This window comes from Theobroma umbraticum, unplaced genomic scaffold, assembly GCF_002168275.2.
Source record: "Theobroma umbraticum cultivar Fairchild unplaced genomic scaffold, ASM216827v3 scaffold_50.0, whole genome shotgun sequence".
In the NCBI taxonomy this organism is placed as follows: domain Eukaryota; kingdom Viridiplantae; phylum Streptophyta; class Magnoliopsida; order Malvales; family Malvaceae; genus Theobroma; species Theobroma umbraticum.
In genome coordinates, this window is record NW_018397261.1 from 1,300,540 (window position 1) to 1,325,330 (window position 24,791).

A 24,791-nucleotide genomic window follows, 5' to 3' on the forward strand; every position below is an offset into this window, starting at 1 on the left:
CGCCTCTGGAACGTTTAGAAGCCATAAGAATTTTGAGATTTTCCCTCAAATGATTTTGATTAAAATGGATAACGGTTCCCTCTATTAATAGGTATGAATACTGACTCTTGGAAGGGTGTTTAATGGTTTTAGGCTTGTTTTCGGATGAATATGGTTAGTTTGCAAATTGATGCATTAAGTGCTTTAAAGAGAATTTTAAAATTCTGTGTCAGTTGAATTCGGATGATGTTCCACACTGATATAAATGGAATTAGAGGGGCTGAATAAGTTATTAAGCATTCCTAGTTCTCTTTTAATTTTATAGAATTTGTTATTAAAGGGGCTGAATTAATAGATAATCATCTTCAACATTAGGTAGATAAAGCACCGTAATTACTAAAAACTAGTCACACAATGAACAACTCACGTAATTTCTAAAATCTAGTCTTGCAATGCCTCTTATCTAGTCTCACATTGTCTCATATTCAGTCACTTAATGCCAAATAAATAGGTTATGATTCTGAATAATCAGTCATGTAATGCCTAATATTGAGTCACACACCTTAATATCCAATGACACAATGCTTAACAAATATTCATGCATTGCCTATAAACTAATTGATTTCACTACTCCTAGTCAGATGTAAGTTTTCAAAATCATATAATTTATCCATCAACTTTTTCGTTTTATGAATATAAAAAAATAAATCCAAGAACTCATAACAAATACCTTAATGTCATCTTTGTATTTTGGGATGGTGAGAAAGTTGGATGGCGATATAGTCCTTGATGGCATTGGGGAGCTGGATGGCGAGATACAGACCTCGATGACGTTGGATAACTGGACGGCAAGATAGCATAATTGAGATTTAATTTTAAAATTTTTATCTGAATGGTGAGAGAGGAAAAAGAAATCAAGACCACTTAATTTAGATTAAATGGTTTAAAGGGTATTTTTGTTAACTCATGTTAAAAATTGTCTAAAAATAGTTAAAATTATAAAAAAATGTCATATTTGAAGTGAACTTATTACGAAGGATATTTTTCACAATTTTCACTTATATAGATACTTGAATTTTTTATTTTAAATTCACTGCAGTTTGGAAAGCAATTTTTAGATATTGAATGATGAGATTCAAAGAATGTTGTTTGTTGGGTGCTCAACGCTTGCAAAAGGCGATGGAAATTGTGGAAACTCCTCTAACAAATTGATCCATCTCGTATTATTGGTTGTGTATTCTTTCGGAATATTTCTAGAGAAATCAATCATCTTTCTTTTAGTAGATAATCTTCACGTATCAACAGTCTAGCTCTAATGTTAATGAAAAAAAATCCTCCAAATTACTGGATATATAGAGAGAGAGAGACTATTAATATTATAATTTGGACATTCAATCATTGAATGTTCATATAATTTAAAAAATTAAAATTTTAATACAAAATTTAGAGACGAACGTTGATTTAAATATGGCGGGAGCACTACATAAGCTTAACATGTTTACTTCCAAATTACTGGACATAGAGAGAGAGAGTCAAGTTCTTGGTCGCCTTTCAGGAGCTTATAGAAAGAAAAGCAATGACGTACGTTTAAAATGACACAAGCTCCAGCAGCAGTGATGAACAAAAGTCTGTCGTCCCTCAAGTTCTCCAGAACCAGAACCACAAGCAAGCCAATTGATAAACTTTTCACTCACAAAACCTTCCAGGAAACACGACCAAACAACAATCAACAACCAACCCCCAAAAACCCCCATCCCAGAACCCAACAACAAAACTTAATTTCCCTCATAAAATCAGGTACCCAGAATTCCTTACTCCAAATCCATGCTCACCTTATCCGTACATCCCTTCTTCAAAACCCCACTTTTTCCCTCCGCTTTCTGTCCTGCCTTTGTTTCTCCCCCTTCCGTGATCTCCGCTATTCCCGCCATTTTTTCTCTCAAATCGATAAGCCATCTGCCTCTCACTACTCCACTCTTATAAGAGCTTACTCTTCCAGCGATTCACCTAAAGATGCCTTCTTTCTCTACAAAGAAATGACTCAAAAAGGCCTGAAGCCTGACCCTGTATCATCTTCTTTTGTCCTTAAGTCTTGTATGAAATTTTCTTCTCTTTTTTGTGGTTTACAGATTCATGGAAGGATTTTAGGAGATGGGTTTCAATCAGACTCTCTTTTGCTTACTACATTGATGGATTTTTATTCAAGTTTCGCTAGCCGTGACGAGGCTTGTAAAGTGTTTGATGAAATTTCTAAGAAGGACACAGTCGCCTGGAATGTATTGATTTCTTGTTATTTACGTAATGGTAGGACTAGGGATGTGCTAATGTTGTTTGATAGCATGAAAAATGAGGGTGCTTGTAAACCTGATGATGTTACTTGTCTCCTTGTTGTACAAGCTTGTGCTAATTTGGGGGCGTTGGATTTTGGCGAAAAGGTTTATGGTTATATTGAGGAATGTGGTTATGGGGTTTCTCTTAATCTGCGTAATTCACTTATAGCAATGTATTCTCGGTGTGGATGTTTGGAAAAGGCTTATGGTGTTTTTAAGGGAATGCCAGAGAAGAATGCTATTTCATGGAGTGCTATGATATCAGGTTTGGCAATGAATGGATATGGGAGAGATGCTATTCTAGCTTTTGAAGAGATGCAGAGAATGGGGATTGCGCCGGATGAGCAGACATTTACTGGAGTTCTTTCTGCTTGTAGTCATTGTGGTTTAGTAGATGAAGGGATGGAGTTCCTTCATCAAATGAGCAAAGAGTTTGGAATAGAGCCTAATATTCATCATTATGGATGCATTGTTGACCTTTTAGGTCGTGCCAGTTTGCTTGATCAAGCATATCAGGTTATTATATCAATGGGGCTAAAGCCAGATGCAACAATATGGAGGACCTTGCTTGGTGCTTGCAGAATTCATGGCCATGTTACCCTTGGAGAACGTGTAATTGAACATTTGATTGAACTTAAGGCTCAAGAAGCAGGGGATTATGTTTTACTACTGAATATATATTCATCAGATGGTAAGTGGGAGAAGGTAACAGAGTTGAGGAAGTTTATGAAGGAGAAAGGCATCCAAACAACACCTGGCTGTAGTACAATTGAGTTGAAAGGAGTGGTACATAACTTTATTGTGGATGACATTTCACATCCACGAAAACATGAGATCTATGATAAGCTAGATGAGATTAATAAGCAGTTGAAGATTGCTGGCTACGTTGCTGAAATTACATCTGAATTACACGATTTAGGTGCAGAAGAAAAGGCTCATGCACTCTCTTATCACAGTGAGAAGCTGGCTCTTGCTTTTGGGGTTCTTGCAACTCCACCTGGCACAACAATAAGAGTGACCAAGAATCTTCGTATTTGCGTTGATTGTCACAATTTTGCAAAGTTTCTTTCTGGGGTCTACAACAGGAAGGTAATTGTTCGAGATCGCATGAGATTTCATCATTTCAGAGATGGAGGCTGCTCATGTAATGACTATTGGTAGGGATTTTTCAAGCTTGGACAAAAAAAAATGGCTCAATTCATACTAAAAAATGGGGAAGTGAACTGTAGGGATTTTTTGGCAGATTAGCAGAGCTGACCTGAGTGTTAGCTTTCATCTGTTAACTAAATCATTTCAGTTCCTACTCAAGTGACTTCAGAACTGGTACATCTGTTTACTGATCTGTTGAATAGGTTCTCCGTATTTGCCTCTGTTGTCTATTTGGTCTGTTGATCGACATTGCAGATATTAAACAGGACATCCCTACCTCAGATCTAGCTCTATTCTGTATTACTGCACATAAGTCGTCATAAACCCTAACTCTGTTCACAAACTCAAAACTAGTGACCTGAGTGGTGTAGCTTACAAATAAAAGATTGGGTGCATAATAAGTGACAAATCCTTCTCTTCTGGATTGTGTCAAATAGTTAGCTCTGGGCTTGGTTATGAAACCTCAGTGAAGATTGTTGCTAAGTTCAAAGAAAATTGCAGAAGGTCAATACTTGATCATGATTCAAACAGAGAAGATGAGATGGGATATTGTAAGGTAAGATTATATGTATGATCTGATCGCTTACTTTATTTTGGTTGTCTGTTGCGCCCTAAAGCAGTGCTCATTGGAGTTCAGAGTAGAATGAAAGCTGCTGCAGAGATCTCTTTGGCTGATTGTACAGTGAGAGAGTCGTAGACAGTTCTCCAAGATGAGCTTCAGCCAAGGGGAGGAACTATGAAGAATAACTCTTGGCCTAAACTTAAGACTGAAGCAGGAGAGAAACAAGTCGACGATGTATGTCTTCCACAGAAGACCTGGATGAGTTGAGCATTATGATCGGCACAAGTATAACTTGATTGGCTTGATCATAGCTAAAGCAACAAGGATTTCAGTGATAAATATTCGTCGTGAAGCTGGCATTGAACTGTAAATCGCTTATTTCTCTTTCTAGTGAATGAAAAGATTTACAAGTTATTTGTTTCTTGTGTGATCCTGATTTTGTTGTACGAGAAACCAGCGGAATTGAATAATGTATGCGGTTCATGGTATTGGGTATTAATGTTTAAATTTATTACCCATCAGAAAGATAAAACCTTCATATGGGCTATGATGCTTCAACACGAAGGAAGACTAACTGAAAAGCTGATGCAAAATTACAAACAAAATTATTTTGTTTTCAGTCCACTCATTTGACATTTGACATCATAGTTAAATTTTTATTTGCACGAATATTAAAGTCTTTTAAACAGCCTAATATAGTGAGCATTCTAAATGCGAGAATGATATCCAATAAACTTTAAATACTATGAAGCTTGATGAGAAAGCATAAGAAGAGGAATCTTGCCAATGTTTCTATCAGAGAAATAACAACAGTTGAATTTGGCACAGGAATAAAGGTAATGTGGCGCACCCGCCATGTTATTCCAAAACTGTCGAAAGTACTACAAACTCTGATTGAGAAATGATTACATCCTTCTCATCTACAACACCAAAATACCCTTTAAATTTCGCACTCTGTGATCATCATTGGGAAAAGAAGCTAAAGAACTTCCACTCTGCAAAACTGAAAGTACCAATGCAGGGATAAATCCATAGCAAAATTACCAGACTTAGTTATCTCTCTCTTAACCATAGTTTTCAAGGAGGTTAGAACTTCAAATATTTGAGCTTTAAGCAGTAACCGGTTGCTTCTGCACAAATGCAATTCCCTTCTCAATGCTGGCCTTCAACTCTGGCTTAAGAGCTTCCAAAGCCTTCTGCTCATACTCAGTTAACCCTTCAAGATCAGATGGAATCCAAGCTTCAATCCCTTTCCTTCCAAGCTTGATCCTAGATGCAAAGAATGGAAGATCAGTCAGATCTGACTGCACAAAAGAGCACTCATAGACATCCCCATCTCCATCCAGAGCGCGAAGAGATGATTCAACAAATCTTGCTGCTGTGTAGGCCATGGACAGTGTAGCAGACCCTGCACCTGCCTTCGCCTCCACAACCTCTGTCCCAGCATTTTGAATCCTGACAGTTAATTGCTCCACTTCTTCATCAGTAAAGCTAACAGAGGGTTTTGTCTTTGACAGCAGGGGTAAAATGGTGATACCAGCATGCCCCCCTACAACCGGAACATCCACATCAATTAGCTTAAGGTTTTTCTTCTGAGCAACGAATGTGTTAGCTCTCACAACATCCAATGTGGTAACACCAAAAAGCTTCTTTGGATCATAAACACCCTTCTGCTTCAGAACTTCTGCAGCAATTGGCACTGTGGAGTTAACTGGATTGCTAATAATATGGATGAAGGCATCAGGACAGTTATCAGCAACAGCCTCAACCAAGGTCTTCACAATGTTGGCATTGATGTTGAAGAGGTCATCACGAGTCATACCAGGCTTTCTTGGAACTCCAGCAGGAATAACCACTACGTTCACACCTTTCAAACAATTTCCTAATTCAGAAGCACCAGTGAAATCCAGAACTTGAGAAGGAGTATTGCAGTGACTAAGATCAGCAGCAACTCCCTTGACATTGGCTATATCATAGAGGTTCAGGGCCGAAACTAGTGGGGACATCTTGATTAGAAGTGCCAAAGGCTGACCTATCCCTCCAGCAGCTCCTAGTATTGCCACTTTATAAGATGCCTGAGGTTGTAGGGCATACTGAGACCTCTGGTTTGCTTTCTGTGCTATTGGAGCAATAGAGGCTCTAAGAGCTGCACTGCTTTCCTTGTCTAGGAAGGAGGATTCGGATTCACAGTTCACAGATGTTGCTGCCTTGAGGCCACTGAAACTTGCAAGTGAATTCTGGAAGGTGAACCTTACAGAAAAGGGGTTTTTTTGTGGAAGTGGGCACCCCCTGCTTCCAAAGGAGACAGTCGATCCAATCGAGAAGCTAGTTGCCGATGTTGCCGCCATCTCACACTCTATATACAGGAAAAAGTGTCAAAGCCCAGCCTACTGATATTAGAAACAGATATCTAGTAATATAGTCAACAAGCTGGGTGACTCACATCCAAAATGCATGTTCTCAATTTCAAAAGTAAAAAGAAGCAGATGTCGCAGATAAACAAATAGATGGCAAAGAATGAGCATTTAAAGAGAACTAAAAGAAAACGAAACTAATAGAGCTATTATGCCTTTAAATCAAAGGCGGAGAGCAACAGTTCATTTCAGAGCAAAATTAGCCATCATCATATTGTACGCAAACTCCCTCAGTCACTTGAGAAAATTAGATCCTGGAAACCATACAGAAAAATCCTGAAATCCCATTGCTATTGCAGCATAATAACATGCGTCAAGTCGAGAACAAATCTATCCAAATAGAGCAAATCAGGATTCTTGAACCGTTTGCTCGGCAGGGTCAAGAAACAAATTCCTCTTTGCTCCCAAACATTTACTCAGGAAACAGAAGACAAGAAACACTTTTCCCCAACAACACAGCATACTTTTTAAGGCATATCCTCAAGGAATACACTTGTATAAAAAATGTAACAAGGAACTAATCACCAAAAAGCAAAGAAGAGAAACAACAATCTCAAGTTCCAAGCTCAAAATGAAAGAGATACCAATCAAATAAAGAAACCGAAAGCATCAGATCTAAATCCATATTACACCTTTGCTGAAAAAAAAAAAGATAACATGAAAAATGAACAACTTAAACAAAAGAAAACAATATAAAAACAACACGAAGCAAGCAAAGAAACCAAACCCAGATCATATTTTAGATAAATAAACAAAACCCAAATGATATTTTGAGCAAATAAATGAAATCCATAGCTTAAATTTCAAGAATTATAAAAACTCCAAATGAAAACGAACCTTTGAGATCTGAGGAGAGAGAGAGGTAGCTTAACGGAGGTAGTTATATATAAGAAAAATGGGGTTTTGGTATTTATAGGAAACTCCGCCAATGAGCTTTAAACAAATCACCAAAAATTTTCAACTTCACCTACTCTTTTTGCTGCGCTGTTTTCTCTTCCCAAAATTGTTCCTTTTTCTTTCTGTGTACCGAATACACCGCCGCTCTCTGGAAAGAATCTACGAAAAGCCTTGTTCTTGTTCTTTCACGTTTAAATTTGTCACAAGAAGAAATCGTGGCCGATGGTTGAATTCATGCTTTCTACGGCTCAGATTGAAGTTTCCCTCTTCGGACTCCTGCTCGCTCCTTTTTCCATTTTCCGTTGGCCTTTACGGACTTCTTTTGTTTGATAGTTTAATTTGTTTTGTCCTCATTTGTCAGGTATTGTGCCTTTAGACAATCAAACTTTAATTAGATTCATGCAATTTCGTACCTTAAACATCATGGAATCTCCCATGGACCTACATTTCTTGCAAAACACACAAAAAAAAAACCCATAATAGTTAATGGTAATAACTTTGAGATTATGCATTTTATCCTCCTAAAACGTGTATAAAATATAAAGAAATTAAAATTTCCTAAATGTGGCATATGACATGGTGGAGGACACGTGTACTTGTGAGGAAAATGAAATTGGGAAAAGTGTTATTTGTGGTGCTCAATTGGGGAAGGGGCAAATGTGCCATAACTTGTTTTGTAGTGCAAAAGTTTTGAGTATTCTTTAGTTTTGCTTAGTTTCTTAAAGGTTAGGACTTGGGAGTTTTGAGTATCCAAATGGTATATGCCTATATTCTTTTAACTACTGACATCAACAAAGATTTTAAAAGGAAGGTGCTGCGATCACCAATTGGTATAGTCTTTCATTTACTAGCTACTAACATAAGCATGAATTTAAAAGGAAAATGCTGAGCTCACCCTTCACTTGAGCGATCGTAAGACATGACATCTCTGTACAACTTGACACCCAGATTTACCATCTAATTGGTGTGGTTGTTCTTCCCTCTATTTGTTTATGTTATGGAACCATTCTCAACTTTCAAGTCGCTGCTAAAACAAACTTTAACCTTCAGATATTTTAATGTAATGAGATCATCACATCCACATCATTATGATCTATGGAATTAAATAGAATTGCAACTTCATCTTCTAAAATACAAACATAATCTCCCTCCTCATAAGCAATTGGTAAGAAGACTAAGGAACGTCATGCTCACAATAGGTTTCTCTTAACAGAAATGGAAGACCAGTTAATCCGAAACTAGCAATCTATCTCATACGTTTAGCTTTTCCATTTCCTTCCGAAGTGCATTGGCTCTCACCAAGCTCCCGATGGTATTCACAGCCAACTTCAGATCCTCCAATGGATTTCCAGGTGCCACTGTCTTGTACAAGTAACTGTCAAATGTCATCTTCTGCACATACTCATCTGCACACATCTCCACAAAAGCTTCCCTTGCCGGATTTGATCTGTAGAAGACCTTCTGCAAGACATCCAGTACCTTGTAAGTAGGCCAGTATGTCTTGTCCCACTTCTCCAAGTACTTCCTTAGGTCCCCTTCATCCACCATCTTTATCCCATTCTGTGACCCCTCAACAATCGCCTCAGCACACATTCTCCCGCTCTTAGCTGCAAAGTAGATGCCTTCGCCTGAGCATTTAGTCACGTATCCAGCTGCATCCCCAACTAAGGCAACTCTCCCTGATAACCTGCGTGGACGAGGGTGCTCTGGAATTGGGTGTGCCTCCACTCGTATAATCTTACCACCAAGGATCTTGTCCTTTGCTCTGTTTCTAGTGGCTAGCTGAAACTTCTTAATGTCACTCTTGTGAGTCACTGTGCCAGTTCCAACTGCAACATGATCGCATTTGGGGAAGACCCAACCATAGAAATCTGGTGAGACATCATCACCTACATACATTTCAGCAAGATTCTCGTAGTACACCATTTTTTCATCAGGTATTTTGATTCTCTCCTGCAATTACAATGAGATTTTAAAAATTATTGAATGTTAGAGTAGTTGAACATTCAGAATTAAGATGCAAGATAGAATACGAATCACCCTGCAATGGGCTGAGACAGATTCTTAATGGCAATAACACCTGACGCAAAAAGGCAGTATCAAATTAAACACCGTCTTCAACTTAACTATAAATAATTCAATAATACTAAAAAAAAAAAGAAAAAGAAAAAAGCAAAGCGCATTTGTAAAGTCCAGAACATGCTTTCCCAAAATAATATAGGACAGAATTTGCCTAATATATTAGTAAATCAAATGCATCTTAGTTCTTACTTATCCATCATCAACAAAGCGCAAAGACCATGGATCTGTATTTCCAAAACATTACTTTCTTTAAATTTAGCCTAAAATAAACAGATCTGCAGTAACATAGCCCAACAACCGGTGAAAGATATTTTGCTTAAATTTATATTATAATATTAACAATTTTTAAGTAAAACCCCATTGTTAACGACTCTTTCACTCCTTGACCATGCACATAAACTCTATGAGAACTGTTACATTCTAATGGTAAGGGGAAGACCTTGCTACCTTACATGAATTTTCTCCAATTAATTATATGCAGGTTATTATTAACTCAATAATTTTCCAATGCCCTAATTAGTTAAATTAATACGTTAAAAGATGTTTGATTATGATGTAATTTTTTTAATCGTTCCTGTATTCTCTGTAAAAACAAACACTTGAACAGCAAATAGCTCCAGAAGGGGAAAAATTGCAAAGAAAAATGAAAGCTATGTCCCACAATAAATACCTGAAATGCAATAGCATAATCATAATCACCGGCATTAATCGCTTTAGCAACACGAGAATTAGCCCCATCAGCTCCAATCACAGCATCAACTTCCAAACTAACTTTCTCCCCCATAGCACCCTTCTTCCCATCATACTCGGTGTAATGCAGAACATAAGGCTCGTCCCAACGCTTAGGCATGTCCATCTTCAAGAACAACCCATTTATAACATTAGCTCCATTCTCTTTGGCTCTGTCCCTCAAGTAAGCATCCAACACTTCCCTTCTAACCATACCAATGTACTCGTGCGGCTTCAACGTTTGACCAATGTCAACAGCTATGTTAGAAGGCGAAATCATCTTCATTTTGGTGACTCGCCGGTCGATGATATCCAATGGCAAGTCAAATTCACCCACCATGCAAAGTGGGATGGCCCCACCACAAGGTTTGCAGTTGTCAAGTTTACGTTCGATGAGGAACGTTTCAATTCCACCCTTCGAGAGAGTTTCAGCGGCCGAACCTCCGGCTGGACCACCGCCGATGACGGCTACCCTGAGGTTGCGGTTGCTTACTTTTGGAGAAGTTTTGGCAGCTGACACATGGAATTTGACAACTTTGGAGAGGCCGGTGGAGTTGGTTGTTTTCGTGGTGGCGGGCACGGCGGAGCTGCGGCGGAGGCCGGTGAAAGGTTTGAAAGCAATGGAGCTCATGTTTGAGAAGGTGAGAGCGAAAGAGGCTTCGGAGTGCCAGCAACGCCAGGGGTACTGTGGAGTGTTTTTGTAATAAAAGCGGTGGATATGGTTGGGGATATGAGTGGGCAGTTGCCGTTGGATTGGGAGAATGGACGGTAAGGATTGGATTGTGGATAATGTGGGGATAGATGAAGTTATTTTGTCTTAGATTCCATTGTAGAATGGCAGACATATATGGCCAGTTTTCTGCCACGTCATGTTCTTTTGCATGCAGTTTTGTCTGCCGGACATCACATTCTGATGCTACCAAATTTTCTCCCGAACTAGAAAAAGAAAAAAAAAGGCAGGTAAATTGAATTAAAGATCTTGAAAAAGAAAGAGGGGTTGAATGAAGACTTAACCCCATCCTTGAACTTGGAGTTACACTAAACCTTAAAATCTAAGTTGAAATATATCCTCATTTTTGTCAATAATCTTTCTAAATATAAATTATTTTACCTTTATACATGTTAACCTTGAGCTAAGAACAGCAATTGAACATCTGACCCATTAATTAATATATAATCTTCTTATTTATTCAAATTCTTTTTTTCTCAATTTCCAAAAAATAAAAAATAAAACTTTGGGCTAGGAAAAGCCTTCTCTTTTTATGCTCCCTCTATCATAAATGTTTTGAGTTCAATAATCTGCAATTACACATTCAGCTAGGAACAACATTTGAGCAGTTAACTAACTGGCAAGTATATAATTTCCCTATTTAAAGAGCAAGGGTAAAGTCAACCCAGAGAATTGAGAAACAAATCGCTGACTTAACCTGCAGATTGGGTTGGTTGGTTCGTAGGGGTGGGCTGGATTCTACCAAGCAATAAATCCTTCAATTAAAGTGCATTTATCTCTATCATAAATGCTTTTGGCTCTTGAGTTCAATAATCTGCAATTACACACACCAGCAACCAAGCATTTTTCCTTCTTTTAGGGGTTCTTAACACTGTTGTGAGCTAGTCAGACCAAACAAAGAACTCAAGTTTGGAACACATCCGCAGTTGGCACTTAAGAGCCTCCTGCCCTCTTGGATTAAATGCTACTTGCCTCCTGGCCGTCTGGCCCGCTACATGCTGCAATACTTGAGCTTTAGTGTTTGACTTTTCTAACTCCGCCTGATCTCTAGCATCACTAAAATATTAGAGATATGCTAATCCGTATTTGTAGGCGCGGGTGAAGCTGATATAATTAATGATATTATCTTTTGTAAGGTTTCTTTTTTCATTTAATTGAATATTTTTGCATGTCATTTGTACATTAGCTTCTAAAGGGTATAAACTTTTTTATAACTAATACTCTTGTTGTATGTATTGGATATTTTGATTGCTTAAGTAATTCCTTTGTCATTTTCATGATTAGTAGCGAATTTAGGATTTTGTATGAAGAATGGCTAAAGACTAATCATACAAGCTCATGGATTGAGTCAATGATTCGATTGAAAATAAAAAATTAATTATTTTTAAAATAAAATAAAATTATAATATAAAATTTTATTAAAAATTAATTTCTTTTAAAATAAAATTAAATTATAACATAAAATTTTATTAATAATTTAAATATAAGTTTTCAAATTCACCAATATAAATAAACATAAAGTAAAAAAAAATTAATATTAAATTTTTACATTAAACATAGTAAGTTGTGCTTGGCATGTTTCCATGCTTTCAAACTCATAGATGACTACAAAAGAATAAAAGGGTTTAGTATAAATATAAATGAGAAAAAAAGAAAAAGGGAAAAAATGAAAAAAAAACAGAGAATTTAGTATACTTATAAAACAAGAAAAAAATGAAAAAGAAAAAGGAAGGATAAAAAGAGAAAAAATAGAAAAGGAAAAGAAGGTTTAGTATACTTATAACATAATATATATAAAAACCTTGAAATTATTTAAGAAAATTTAAATAAGTGTTTATACTTTTTTTTCGTTTAATTAAGTTTTTATATTTTTATTTTGAGCCAAAAAAGGTTTTTTTACTTTTATTTTGAGTCAAATAAACTTTTATGACTAATTATTGACTTAGTCAAAATCTCATTTATCATTTTATGTCGTATGACATTGATGTGTCATGTTAGCATATCATAATTGATGACGAAATGATATGTTGACATATCATAATTGATTATTACATAACATATTAATTTGTTACAACAATATGATCATGTGGTATATTTCACCATCCACATCAACATCATGCTAGTATCATGTAGATATAAAATGACAAGTGACATTTTAACTAATAGTAATTAGTCAATCATTAGTTATAAAGGCTTATTTGATCAAAAATAAAAATACAAAGGCTTGATTGAATATAATAAAAGAATAAGAACTTATTTGAATATTCTTAAATAGTTTAGAAGATTATTTGAGTATTATGCCTATACTTATAAGAGAAAAAAAAAGAAAAAAAAATTAATTTTAAACTTTGGGTATAGAAAGAATTGAATTGAACCTTTAAAAGTTAAATTTGTTACTACTACTCCAAACTAACTCATTTGCTTTGTTTAGGAGTGGCAAAGTTGAATATTATGAATTTTATACCCATAAAAATAAAAAAAATTAAAATTGAGGGGTGGCCACCACCCCTCTCCTTCTGCCTCTATTCATGATTTGTATATTTAAAATATTTTGAAAAGCTTATTTGTATTTTAATTAGCACTAATGTTTCCAATTGCTATCACAATTATATAGGGGGCATTTTCAATGATGAAAACCATTAAAACAAATTAACAAGTAGTTGAATAAGAGATCAATTGCAATGGTTTCTTGATTATGTAATTTAAATGTATTTTTTAACAAAATATATGCACCCCAAAAAGTTACCCAAGGATTAATCCACCAGTTCATTAATTGGCAAACCTAGCCAATTTTTTACTGTGCTTAGAGACCTAGTTTACAGTGTTGGGTGTTTGCTTGGATAAGAGAAACACACACATTTAATTCGGTTTAAGGGTGAATAATCTGATTGGTTCAATTAATGCAGTAATTAATCTTTAAAATTGAATGAAAATTATTTATTAATCAAATTATCGAATTAAACAAAATTTCACCTCATGTGCCTTAATGCACTTGCGTCCAACTTTTTTAGTATCATTTTCATTTTTAGTTACAATGATGATAATCCTTGCAAAGAAGATCTTCAAGTCAAAAAAATAAAAAAGCATAATGTTCGAATAAACTCTTAAATTATTTTAAAAAATTCAAATAAGCCTTTAAACTTTTATTGCATTCAATCAAGTTTTTATATTTTTATTTTGAGTCAATAATCCCTTATGACTAATGAATGATTAATTATTGTTGGACATTTTCAAATAAATATGGGACACAATTCCACATTGGAATAAAAGGAAAAGTTATGTTTGTTGGAAATTAGAAAATAAAGGAAAGGTTATGTCTATTGGAAATAAGAAAATAAAAGAAGAGTCATGTCTATTAAAACATACACAAATTATGTTTGTTTGAAATAGATACAAACTATGTCTATTGGGAATAGACATCTAAGCCTATAAATAACAAAATGTACAACAGAATAACAATCTCTTGCTTTCATATTCTTCAAGTTTCCTTCAATATCATTTTGCTGTTAAAAAAACTTATATAAATTTAATAATCTTGTCATACTTTGGTGAGTGCTCAGTGAATTGATTTTGTGAATGCAAAACTCCATCAATATTGGGCTTCATTATATTTTTGAGATTTATATGTTGATAACTATTTTATACACTGCAAGTGAGGGTGAATAAAATCTTAAGGACAGTGACATTGATACATGCCTTGAAGCCAATTTCTTGATTTTTAGTTCCATGTTCTAACAATCTTAAGGTTTTATCTTATTTCAACAATGGTTGCCGCAAGTGAAACACTAAGAGAATTGGCTTCTGACTTTGTGAAATTGGATCGGTTTGATGGTGGCAACTTTCTAAGATTGTAGAAAAAGATACATTTCCTATTGTCAACATTGAAGGTTCTCAATGTCTTGACTACACCTAGACTAGAAGAGAGCAAAAATGAGTCTATTGTTGCAACTAGAGAAAGGCAAAAATAGGACAATGCCGATTATATGTGCAAGGGTCGCAACTTAAATGGTTTGGTTGATGGCTTATTTGACACATACCAAAATCAGGCTATTGCAAAAGAATTATGAGACAAACTAGAAGCTAAGAACATGACAAAAGATGCAACAAATAAAAACCTTCTTATCAGCCGCTTTAATAATTATCAAATGGTCAATGCCCATTTAGTTATTGTACCACTACGTGAAATTGGAAGACTACTTAATCAGTTTAAACAGTATAAGATGAACATGGATGAAACTATAGTTGTCTTCTATTATAGATAAGCTTTCCTCTATCATGGAAAGACTTTAGAAGAAGTCTAAAGCACAAAAAAGAAGAAATAACTCTTAAGGCTTTAGCAAATCATCTTCGAATTGAATAGGAATACTGGAAAAAAGAACAAGTTGATGTTTTGATGGAGCCAAAGTACATACTGTGGAGGAATGACATACTACTAAATCAACCAAAAAGAAGTTCAAATAGATTGCCATGGTCCGAAATTAAAAAGACAGAACAAAAACACATACTTCCATTGCAGAAAATAGGACATTTCAAGAAAGAATGTCGATTATTGAAGAAGAAAAATGATTCTTCAAGTAGAAATGCTTTTGAAAATTTTGTAGCCATGACTTTTGAAATTAATGTGCTTAAAGAAAATGATGTCTGGTGGGTTGATTAAGGAGCAACAAAGTATGTGTGTAACAACAAGATTCTTTTCAAGAATTTCGCACCAAGTGAGTATGGAAAATTCTTATACATGAGAAATTCTTCTACAGTAGCAATTAAAGACAAAAGGATTATCGAAATTGAGTTCACTTTTGAAAAAATTTAACTTTGATACTATGCTCCAAAAGTTAGGAAAAATTTAGTGTCTAGAAGTCTATCGAATAAGTTTGGTTTCAAACTTATATTTGAGGCAAATAAATTCATTTTGTTCAAATGGAGAATATTTATTGCGAAAGGTTACATGTGTGACAAAATGTTCAAACTAAATATTATTAATAATAAGAGTAAGATTGCTACTTCTACTTATATGGTTGAATCTTCTTATTTATGGCATAATAAATTAAGACATTTAAATTATAGAAAATTAGATGATATGTATAAAATACAGTTAATTTTAGAATTTAATCAAAATATTGAATAATGCAATACATGCATGCTAACAAAAATAACTAAAAATCCTTTTCCTAAAGTTAAAAGAAATAGTAAAAATACTTGAACTAATACATAGTGATGTTTGTGATATGCATAGTACATCTACATTAACTAAAAAGAAATATTTTGTCACATTTATTGATGATTTTTGTAGATATTGCTATATATATTTGCTACATTCTAACGATAAAGTACTTTATAAATTTAAGATTTATAAATTAGAAGTTGAATTACAATGTGAATCTTTTATCAAATGCTTAAGATCATATAAAGGTGGAGAATATTATAGTCTAAATTATTTTGCCTCCATTAGGATAATCCATCATATTTTAGTACCTTACACACCACAACATAACGATGTGGTAAAAAGAAAAAATAGGGTCTTAATTGAAATGGTAAATGCTATGTTATCATATTCAGGTCTAGGAAAAGGTTTTTGGGGAGAAGTTTTATCAACAGCTTGTCACGTATTAAATGCATTTCCTAAAAAAGAAACTAAAATGACCCCATATGAGCAATGAAAGAAAAGGAGGTCAAACCTTAGTTATTTGAAGGTTTAGGGATGTAAAGTTGTAATTAAAGTTCCAAAACCCAAAAGAAAGAAATTAGGTGAAAGAAGAATAGAATGCATATTCATATGATGTGCATAACATAGTAAAGCATATGGGTTAATGGTAATTGAACCAAATGATTTAATTTTAGTCAACACTATTATTGAATTAAGAGATGCAATATTTAATGAAAATATTTTCAAATATATTTCAAGATGACTACAGCCATTACAATCAATTCAATCAAATGATATTCTATTGGAACAAAATAGAATTAATGATGAATCTAGTTCAGAAATAAGGAAAAGTAAAAGGGCTAGAAAGGTAAAAGATTTTGATTTAGACTTATATATGTCCTTGTAAAAAAAACAAGAGAAAGTATTGCCAATAAAATTCTTTATTATTTTAATTTAGAATTAGACCCTATTACATATGATGAGGCAATGAAGTCTTAAGATTATGCATTTTGGAAGGATGCAATCAATAATGAGATGGACTTACTAATGGGAAATAATACTTAGATTTTTGGTTGATCTTCCACCAGGTTCTAAACTAATAGGTTATAAATGGATTTTCAAAGAGAAATAAAGGTGGATGGAACCATGGACAAGTTCAAAGCAAGATTAGTAGCTAAAGGCTTTACAAAAAAGTAAGAGATTGACTACTTTGGTACTTATGCTTCAATAGCAAGAATTGCTACAATTAGACTTCTAATCTCCCTTGCATCAATTTATAAATTGGTAATTCACTAAATGGGTGTTGAAACAGTATTTTTAAATAATGAATTAGAAGAGGAAGTCTACATGGAGCAACTAGAAAGATTTGTTGTCTCAAGACAAGAGCATAAAGTTTGTAAACTTGTCAAATTGTTATATGGGCTTAAACAAACACCAAAACAATGGCATCAAAAATTTGATGAAGTCATTTTAGCCAAAGGCTATAACATAAATGAATCTGAGAATTGCATATATAGCAAGTTCCAAAATAGAAAAGGTGTTATGATTTGCTTATATATGGATGATATGCTAATATTTGATACAGATTTGGAACAAGTTGACAAAATAACTTTCCAAGAAGTTTTTGTAAAATAACTTTGTAATGAAAGATATAGGTGTAGCAGATGTTATCTTAGGAATTAAAATATTCTAAGATGAAAATGATATTACTTTGTCACAATTGCTTTACATTTTAAAGGTGTTCAAAAACATAAAAAAGAAGGTTTGATCATAATAATTGTATATTAGCATCTGCACTCATAGATACTCAAATTAAATTAGTACCTAATAATGGTAGGGTTATTGATCAATTATAATATGTAAGAATGATTGGTTGCTTAATAAATGCAATGACATTTATAAGGTTAGATATAACATTTGCTATTGGAAACTTAAGTAGGTACATAGTAATCTAAGTATTTTGTATTAGCAAGCCATAAATAGAATACTAAAGTACTTAAAGAATACAATCGATTATGGACTTGGCTATAATAGACATCCATTAGTACTAGAAGGATATCCAGATGCTAGTTTGATTACAAGTTTAGAAGATCTTGCTTCAACAACTGGATGGATCTTCATACTTTGTGGGGGTGCCATTTCTTAGGGGCTTAAGAAACAAATGTGTATAACGGATTTTACCATGTAGCAAATTTTATTGCATTTGTTGCTACCACTAAGGAAGCCGAATGGGTAAGAAATTTACTTTATGGTGTGACTTTATGGCCTAAACCAGTTTTTTCAATTTCTATCAATTGTGATAGTGAAATAACTCTAGTAAAAGATTATAGCCATGTGTATAATGAAAAGTCTATACACATTGGATTAAGACATAACTATGTCTTACAATTAATTTCTGATGGAGTGATCATTATAACTTTTGTGAGGTCCAGTGAACACTTGTCAGATCTTTTAACAAAAAGTTTTGCTAAAGATATTGCAAATAAGAACTCAAAGGGGATGAGGCTCAAGCTCATAAATTGAAAGTCACCCATGGTGGAAACTCGACTCAATGCTTAGTATAACATCAAGTCTTGAGATCATTAAGACAAAATACACTATCTGTATGATGCTGTTAGCACTATAATATGATATATTATATTCCATCCTAAGTAATGTGCTAGGTACTTGTAATGGTAAGGAAAAGATGAGTTATATACTCTTAATAGACCTATAACATAAATTTGGTAGAATGCTTTAGTTATAGAGGCATTCTTGATGAGATGTACCTATGTAAGTGTGAACTATGGTTGCTTCTAGGAGCTCAAGAGCTTGGCTTTAATAGCACTCATGAAAAAAGAATGCAAACACATGACCATAAAAACGTTATTGAGTACTATGCATTCATTGATGTTGAAATCAGTGTGTAAGGTGTGTTCGGTAAACCAAATGGAATAACTGGTTCAAAGCATAGTTTACTATACAATTTCAATTAATTTTAACATGTTTTCATTAAGTGAAGGTTCAATTGGAAGACACCATCATTTATGCAATCGATTTCCAAGATTAGAAAAAATTTGGATTAACTTGAAAATGGTGGGGGAGGATTGTTAGACATTTTCAAATAAATATGGAACACAATCCCATATTAGAATAAAAGGAAAAGTTATGTCTGTTAGAAATTAGAAAAAAAAAGGTTATGTTTATTGCAAATTAAAAAAAAAACAGTCACCTCTGTTGGAAAAAGACCAACATTTTTGACTATTTAAAATAGACACAAACTATGTTTGTTGGAAATAAGCATTTAAGCCTATAAAAAGAACCCTCCTTTAAACAATAGAATAATAATCTCTCGTTCTTTCATATTCTCTAAGTTTCCTTCTATACAATTTTGTTGTGGAAAAATCTTATATAAGTTTGACAACGTTGTCATACTTCGATGACTATTCGGTGGATTGATTTTGTCGGTGCAAAATACTGTCAATCAGTAGGTTTCATTGTATCTTCAAGGTTTATATGTAGGTAACTTTTTTATGCACTATAAGTGGAGGTGAATAAAACCTTAAAGATACTGACATTGATACACGTTTTGAAGCTAATTTCTTGATTTTTAATTTCGTGTTTTAACAATTATCATTAATCAAAATGTCACTTGTCATTTTATATTCACATGACATTGATATGGCGTTGATGTGGAGAGTAGAAAAAATCACATAATTATGTTATTATGCTGAATTAGCATATTATATCATCATCAATTATGATATATCAACATGCCACATCATCATTAATTATGATATGTTAGCAAGTCATGTTAGCACCACGCAGCATAAAATGACAAATAACATTTTGACTAAGTTAATCATTAATCATAAAATCTTATTTGACTCAAAATAAAAATATAATAGCTTATTTGACTCAAAATAAAAGTATAGAGGCTTGATTGAATGTAATAAAAGGATAAAGACTTATTTAAATTTTTTTGAATAGTTTAGAAAATTTTTTTATATATTATGCCAGAAAAAAATAAAAAGATAGTGAAGGATGGTTACTTGTGAGTAAGGATAGCAATGGGTACCTTACGGGAGGGTACCCGCAAGTTTGGGACTGGTTCGAGTAGTGATTTCACTACTCGTATAATATTCCTCGAGTACCCACCTCGAACTTAATACCCATTTATAACTATTTTATTATTATTTAAACAATTAAATTAAAGATGTACAATTTTGTTAGTGTTTAGCTTCGAACGTAGGTAAAGATAAAAGGCATTTAAGATATTTACCAACTTTGCAAGGAATTCCTTTGGTCAAAAATTGACAAATATATGAAAAGTATGGTTATTGAAATTATTAATGTGATTACAGTAACATATTTAAATTAAAAATTTTATATTATTAATTATATTTATATAATATTAATATCATACTATATTACAAAGGAATATAATTATTATATATATACTTTTAATATAAAATATTTACTTTTTATTTTGTATTAACATTACAAAAATTATAACTTATAAAGTTATTAATTATAATATATATTATTATTTATATAAACTTATAATATATTAATATCTCTATATAAAAGGGAGGTCGTACGACTTCTTAAGATTCTGACACATGGATGCACTCGTTGTTGCTGCATGGTGCTGTGGGGAAGTGTTATTTAGCTTTGGTTTCATTTTCAAATGGGGGGCTTTCATTTGCTTTGTTTTAGAACCTAGAAGACCTTGGCTTCAGAAGTAGACAAGGGGTTATTAAGTGGGTATCTTGGGCAGGGGAAGGAGCCCATTGTTTTTTTTACTTTGTTTAACCAATTGATGACACCTAGCTTTTTAATGGCATTTGATTTTGGAAGCCAAGGGTTATTTAGTTGGCTTGAGCTTTTTCTCATTGTTGAATCTCCTCCCAATTTGAGCCGATTGAGAGATGTCTTGGGTCTTTTTGCTGTTTACTTTACCTGTGTTTATTTTAATGGGTTTTCAAAGTTAAGGATTTATTATTTGGTTGGGTGTCTCGAGTTTGCTTGGGTGGGTGGCGTGGGCAATCTCTCCCTATGTTTCTTGCCATGTCCATTGAGTTGCTAGTGACTCTTTTTTTTCTCTATTGGTTTCTTGGGATTTGCACCCACCAAATTGATGTTGTTGGCTTGGCAATTTGTCTATGTTGAAATAGGTGCTGTGTTTTGCCTGCGCAACTATGCCTTCTTTGCATCTATCAATTAGTTCTTATCATCCTTGCTAACTATTTTTTGACTTACTAGAAGTTTTTATATGTGTTTCTCATATCTTGATTTTGTTTACGCCTCTCTTTGCATTCCTTTTCTTTGTTTATCTCGTTGGTTAAGGTTTTCTCGAGTGGGAATCATTTTCGCATTTGTGATTGTTTACTTTTGTTTTTTTTTTTACCTTTTTTTTTCTTTGTTGCATACTTCCTTGCTTTGTCCCATTATTTGAATTGTTAATTTTATTATTTGGTTTGTTAAATTTCTTTTCTTTGTGGGATGAAATTTTTGTTCTTTTTTATATTGTTTTGGGGTTTGCTATGAATTTGTTTGATCTATTATGTTGTTCAAGTTGTTATTATGATTCAATTTTAAATTTCCCTTTTGCCATTCCTTTTTGGGAAAAAATGAGATATTTTGTATTGAATTTCACATGATGTTCAATGAGAAGTTGTATTATATTCTCCGTTTGAGTATTTGTTACCTGTATGAAGTTCTTAACTTTATTTATTGCTGTTTTTCTTGTATTGCTCTTTGATGGTTTATTTTGTAGATTTTATCCTGACATTTTTTATTAATTTCTTTATTGTTTTCCCATTGCAGGAAACTTGGATCAGGAGCCTCAACCTTTATTGATTGTATGGAGTATTTTGTTTTAATTGTTTCCCTTTTAAATGTATTTTTCTTTAATTGTTTATTTTATCCTGAAGTTATATTTGCTTTGTTTCTCGAAGATTGTTACAATGTCTTTGTTTCTATACATTTTTTCAATGATTCGTGGTTAAAACAATTAGTTTGTTTCATGTTATACAAATAATGCATATATTTTTTTATCATGAAAGTTAAAAGTGCTTTTGCTTTTTTGTCATTGGCTTGGTTGTGCATCTCTTTGCTTTAGTATCTTACTCAGATAGTGTCAGGTTTGAATGCCCATTTCATTAGTTTCCTTATTGCTTTTTTTGTCATCTTTGTTTTCCAATGAACTTGAAGCAACAGGTTAAATGTTTATGGACTATATGGAATTTTCCTATTTAATTGTTGTGCTTTTTTACATTTATCTCTTTGATGATTTGTTATGTTGAGAATTTTAGTTTAAGGAAGATGCATTTTTCCTTAATCTGTGTCTTTCATGTGTTTTATGATTTATTGTAATGCTTTTCATGTTATTCGTGTCTTTAATGTATTTTATCATTTATTTTTATGCTTTTTATGGTCCCATAAATTTCCAACTGTTCTAATTATTTTTCTATGTGCTCTTTTTTTCGCACTTAGAGTCTATACAAGTTGCTTATGCATATGTTTCTGTTTCGTCTATGTCTTTCACGTGTTTTGTAATTGATTATTATGCTTTTTATTTTGTTTTGCAACAAAGTACAAATTGTTTTTCCTATTTTTCAATGTATCATTCACCATTATGCAAGCCATTGGCTTTAGGAGTTGTTTATCAAAATTATTATGATTTCCATTGTTAACTTCAGTTCAGTCTAGATGCATTTAACTTAATCACTGTCTTACATGTTTTTATAATTTATTATGCTACATATTTTTCATTGGATATCTTGCATATGCTTTCGTCAATAAAGATACATATTTGGCTACTTTGTCTCTTTCGTGTTGTCTATGATTTATTATTATGCTACATATTTTTTTACTAGATATCTTGCATCTGCTTTCATCAATAAAGATACATTTTTGCTTAATTTGTCTCTTTCGTGTGTTTTATGATTGACTGTTATACTTTCATATTTTGTCTTAATACAAACTTCATATTGTTCTCCCTCTTTTTAATTTGTTATGTTCTTTTTTGAGATAAGCTCTAACCAATTGCTTATCAAAGTTATTATGGTTTACTTTGTTGATTTCAGTCCAACCAAGATACATGCTTTCTTGGTCATTGTCTTACATATATTTTGGCATTTTATGCAAATTTCAAATTGTTCTTGCCATTTTTCAAAGTGTAAGCATCTCCCTCTGATGAGAACTTAAAATGCAATTGAAATCAACATTTAGTATTTTTTAAGTCGTTCTTGGTAATAAATATGTGAATTGAGTCATGTTTATTTTTTTATTTAATTGTTATCAAGCATGAATTTATGTTTCAGCATGCAAAATAATTCACTGTTAAAAACATCCTTTTTAGGGAAATGGATATCACACTGTTCACTTTATATTTAAATAATTCACATTTTTTTTAAAAGTTTGATTATCGTAATTTTGTTGCTTGGTTCATATCATTGTTTGATTGGTAATTTAAACCTCTATGTTCCTATTATGATTTAGTTTTGTAGGATTATTTGAGGATTTTGGTTGGCCACTTTATATTATTTTCTAATTTACATAGTTGGTTCAGAGCAATGATGTTTTGTATTATCATTCATGGTTGAATTTTGGCTAGAAAAAAAAAATCCTTTTCACTATTAAGGGAAGGATAGGTCATCTAACAAGATTGGCACGCTTCTATGTGACCTCTTCTTCCTTTAGCTATGAGAAGGATATTCATTCTTCCCAAAATTTGACCATCCCATAATAGTCCAATCATTGTTAACTCAATAAAACTAGTTAACTCAAGCTTTGCATAAATCTCATTCTTTCTTTATAACTTAGTGAGACAAATAGACTCTGTGTGTGATTAGGTCGAAGTTGTTCATTTGCATATTGATTTTCAATGTAACCAGTCTTCATTAATTCTTGATTTTCCTTATTGATCTTATTTATTTATTTATTTTTTACAAAGAGCTTTGCTTTACTTATTGTTTCGCTGATAATAAGGATTGTAAGTGATCAACTTTTTTAGTTTTTAATAATTTACCTTTTAGTAAATTCTCTTTTACACATTGACTTAAATTTTTTTGATTACTACTTTTACTTATAGCATTTTTTGATCATAGGGTCTCATGCTTTACGAAGATAAAGTTAGCCATTGTTTACAATGAATGCATTAATTATTATGAATTTTAAACTTTCCTGCATATTAATGTCCCGATTTATGCTAATCATTCAAGTTGGTCTTTTACGTTTTGTGCTACTTCGCTATTTAAAGTGATGAGTACATAATTAGCTAGTAGGCATGATGTAGTGTTTTATAATTTTTGTATGGTTTTCTCTATTGTTTTATCTATTTTGTCTAGCCTATCTTTTGTTCGCGTCATGTATTGTTTTTGTCATTGAATCAACTAAAATAATTTGCATCTTTTTTTTAACACTTTAAATATTATGTGACTTATTTTCTTAGTCCTTATAATTTATTCCCAAAATTTGCTCAAAATTTAATCCATTTATATTGATATCAATGTATTCCAATGTTTGTTTATCATTTTCTAGCCCGTTTGTTGAATTTAAATTCGTTACCAACTGTGGCTATCGACAAAAACTATAAAGTGTCTTCATTTACTTCCCTTTTTATTTCCAACAAACTATTCCTGTCATTTTATCTGTTATTATTGTTGGCAACAAGTTTTTATGACATTCATGTCAATTATAAGTTTAATATTAATGTATAGCTACTTAATCTCTTATCTATAGCATCTTTGGTGGCATTTGGTAATTTACAATGCAATGTGATTACAGGTAA

The 24,791-nt window shown here is 33.0% G+C and overlaps 3 protein-coding genes across 3 annotated transcripts; 1 reads left to right on the top strand and 2 right to left on the bottom strand.

Annotated features, from left to right (window-relative positions):
* Positions 1-1,361: 1,361 nt before the first annotated feature.
* LOC110418727 (Pentatricopeptide repeat (PPR) superfamily protein) lies at positions 1,362-4,440 on the top strand. The gene has a single exon (XM_021431527.2). It carries the CDS (start codon positions 1,572-1,574, stop codon positions 3,468-3,470), a length of 1,899 nt encoding a protein of 632 aa, XP_021287202.1. The 5' UTR covers positions 1,362-1,571; the 3' UTR covers positions 3,471-4,440.
* A 369-nt stretch (positions 4,441-4,809) lies between these two features.
* On the bottom strand, positions 4,810-8,352 carry MDH (malate dehydrogenase). The gene is made up of 3 exons (XM_021429940.2): positions 8,227-8,352; positions 7,272-7,772; positions 4,810-6,376 (listed from the first exon to the last, which is right to left on the bottom strand). Exon 3 carries the CDS (start codon positions 6,366-6,368, stop codon positions 5,130-5,132), a length of 1,239 nt encoding a protein of 412 aa, XP_021285615.1. The 5' UTR covers positions 6,369-6,376; positions 7,272-7,772; positions 8,227-8,352; the 3' UTR covers positions 4,810-5,129.
* Positions 8,353-8,425: 73 nt separating this feature from the next.
* On the bottom strand, positions 8,426-10,837 carry LOC110417548 (Pyridine nucleotide-disulfide oxidoreductase family protein). The gene is made up of 2 exons (XM_021429939.2): positions 10,084-10,837; positions 8,426-9,284 (listed from the first exon to the last, which is right to left on the bottom strand). Exons 1-2 carry the CDS (start codon positions 10,771-10,773, stop codon positions 8,583-8,585), a joined length of 1,392 nt encoding a protein of 463 aa, XP_021285614.1. The 5' UTR covers positions 10,774-10,837; the 3' UTR covers positions 8,426-8,582.
* Positions 10,838-24,791: the final 13,954 nt, after the last annotated feature.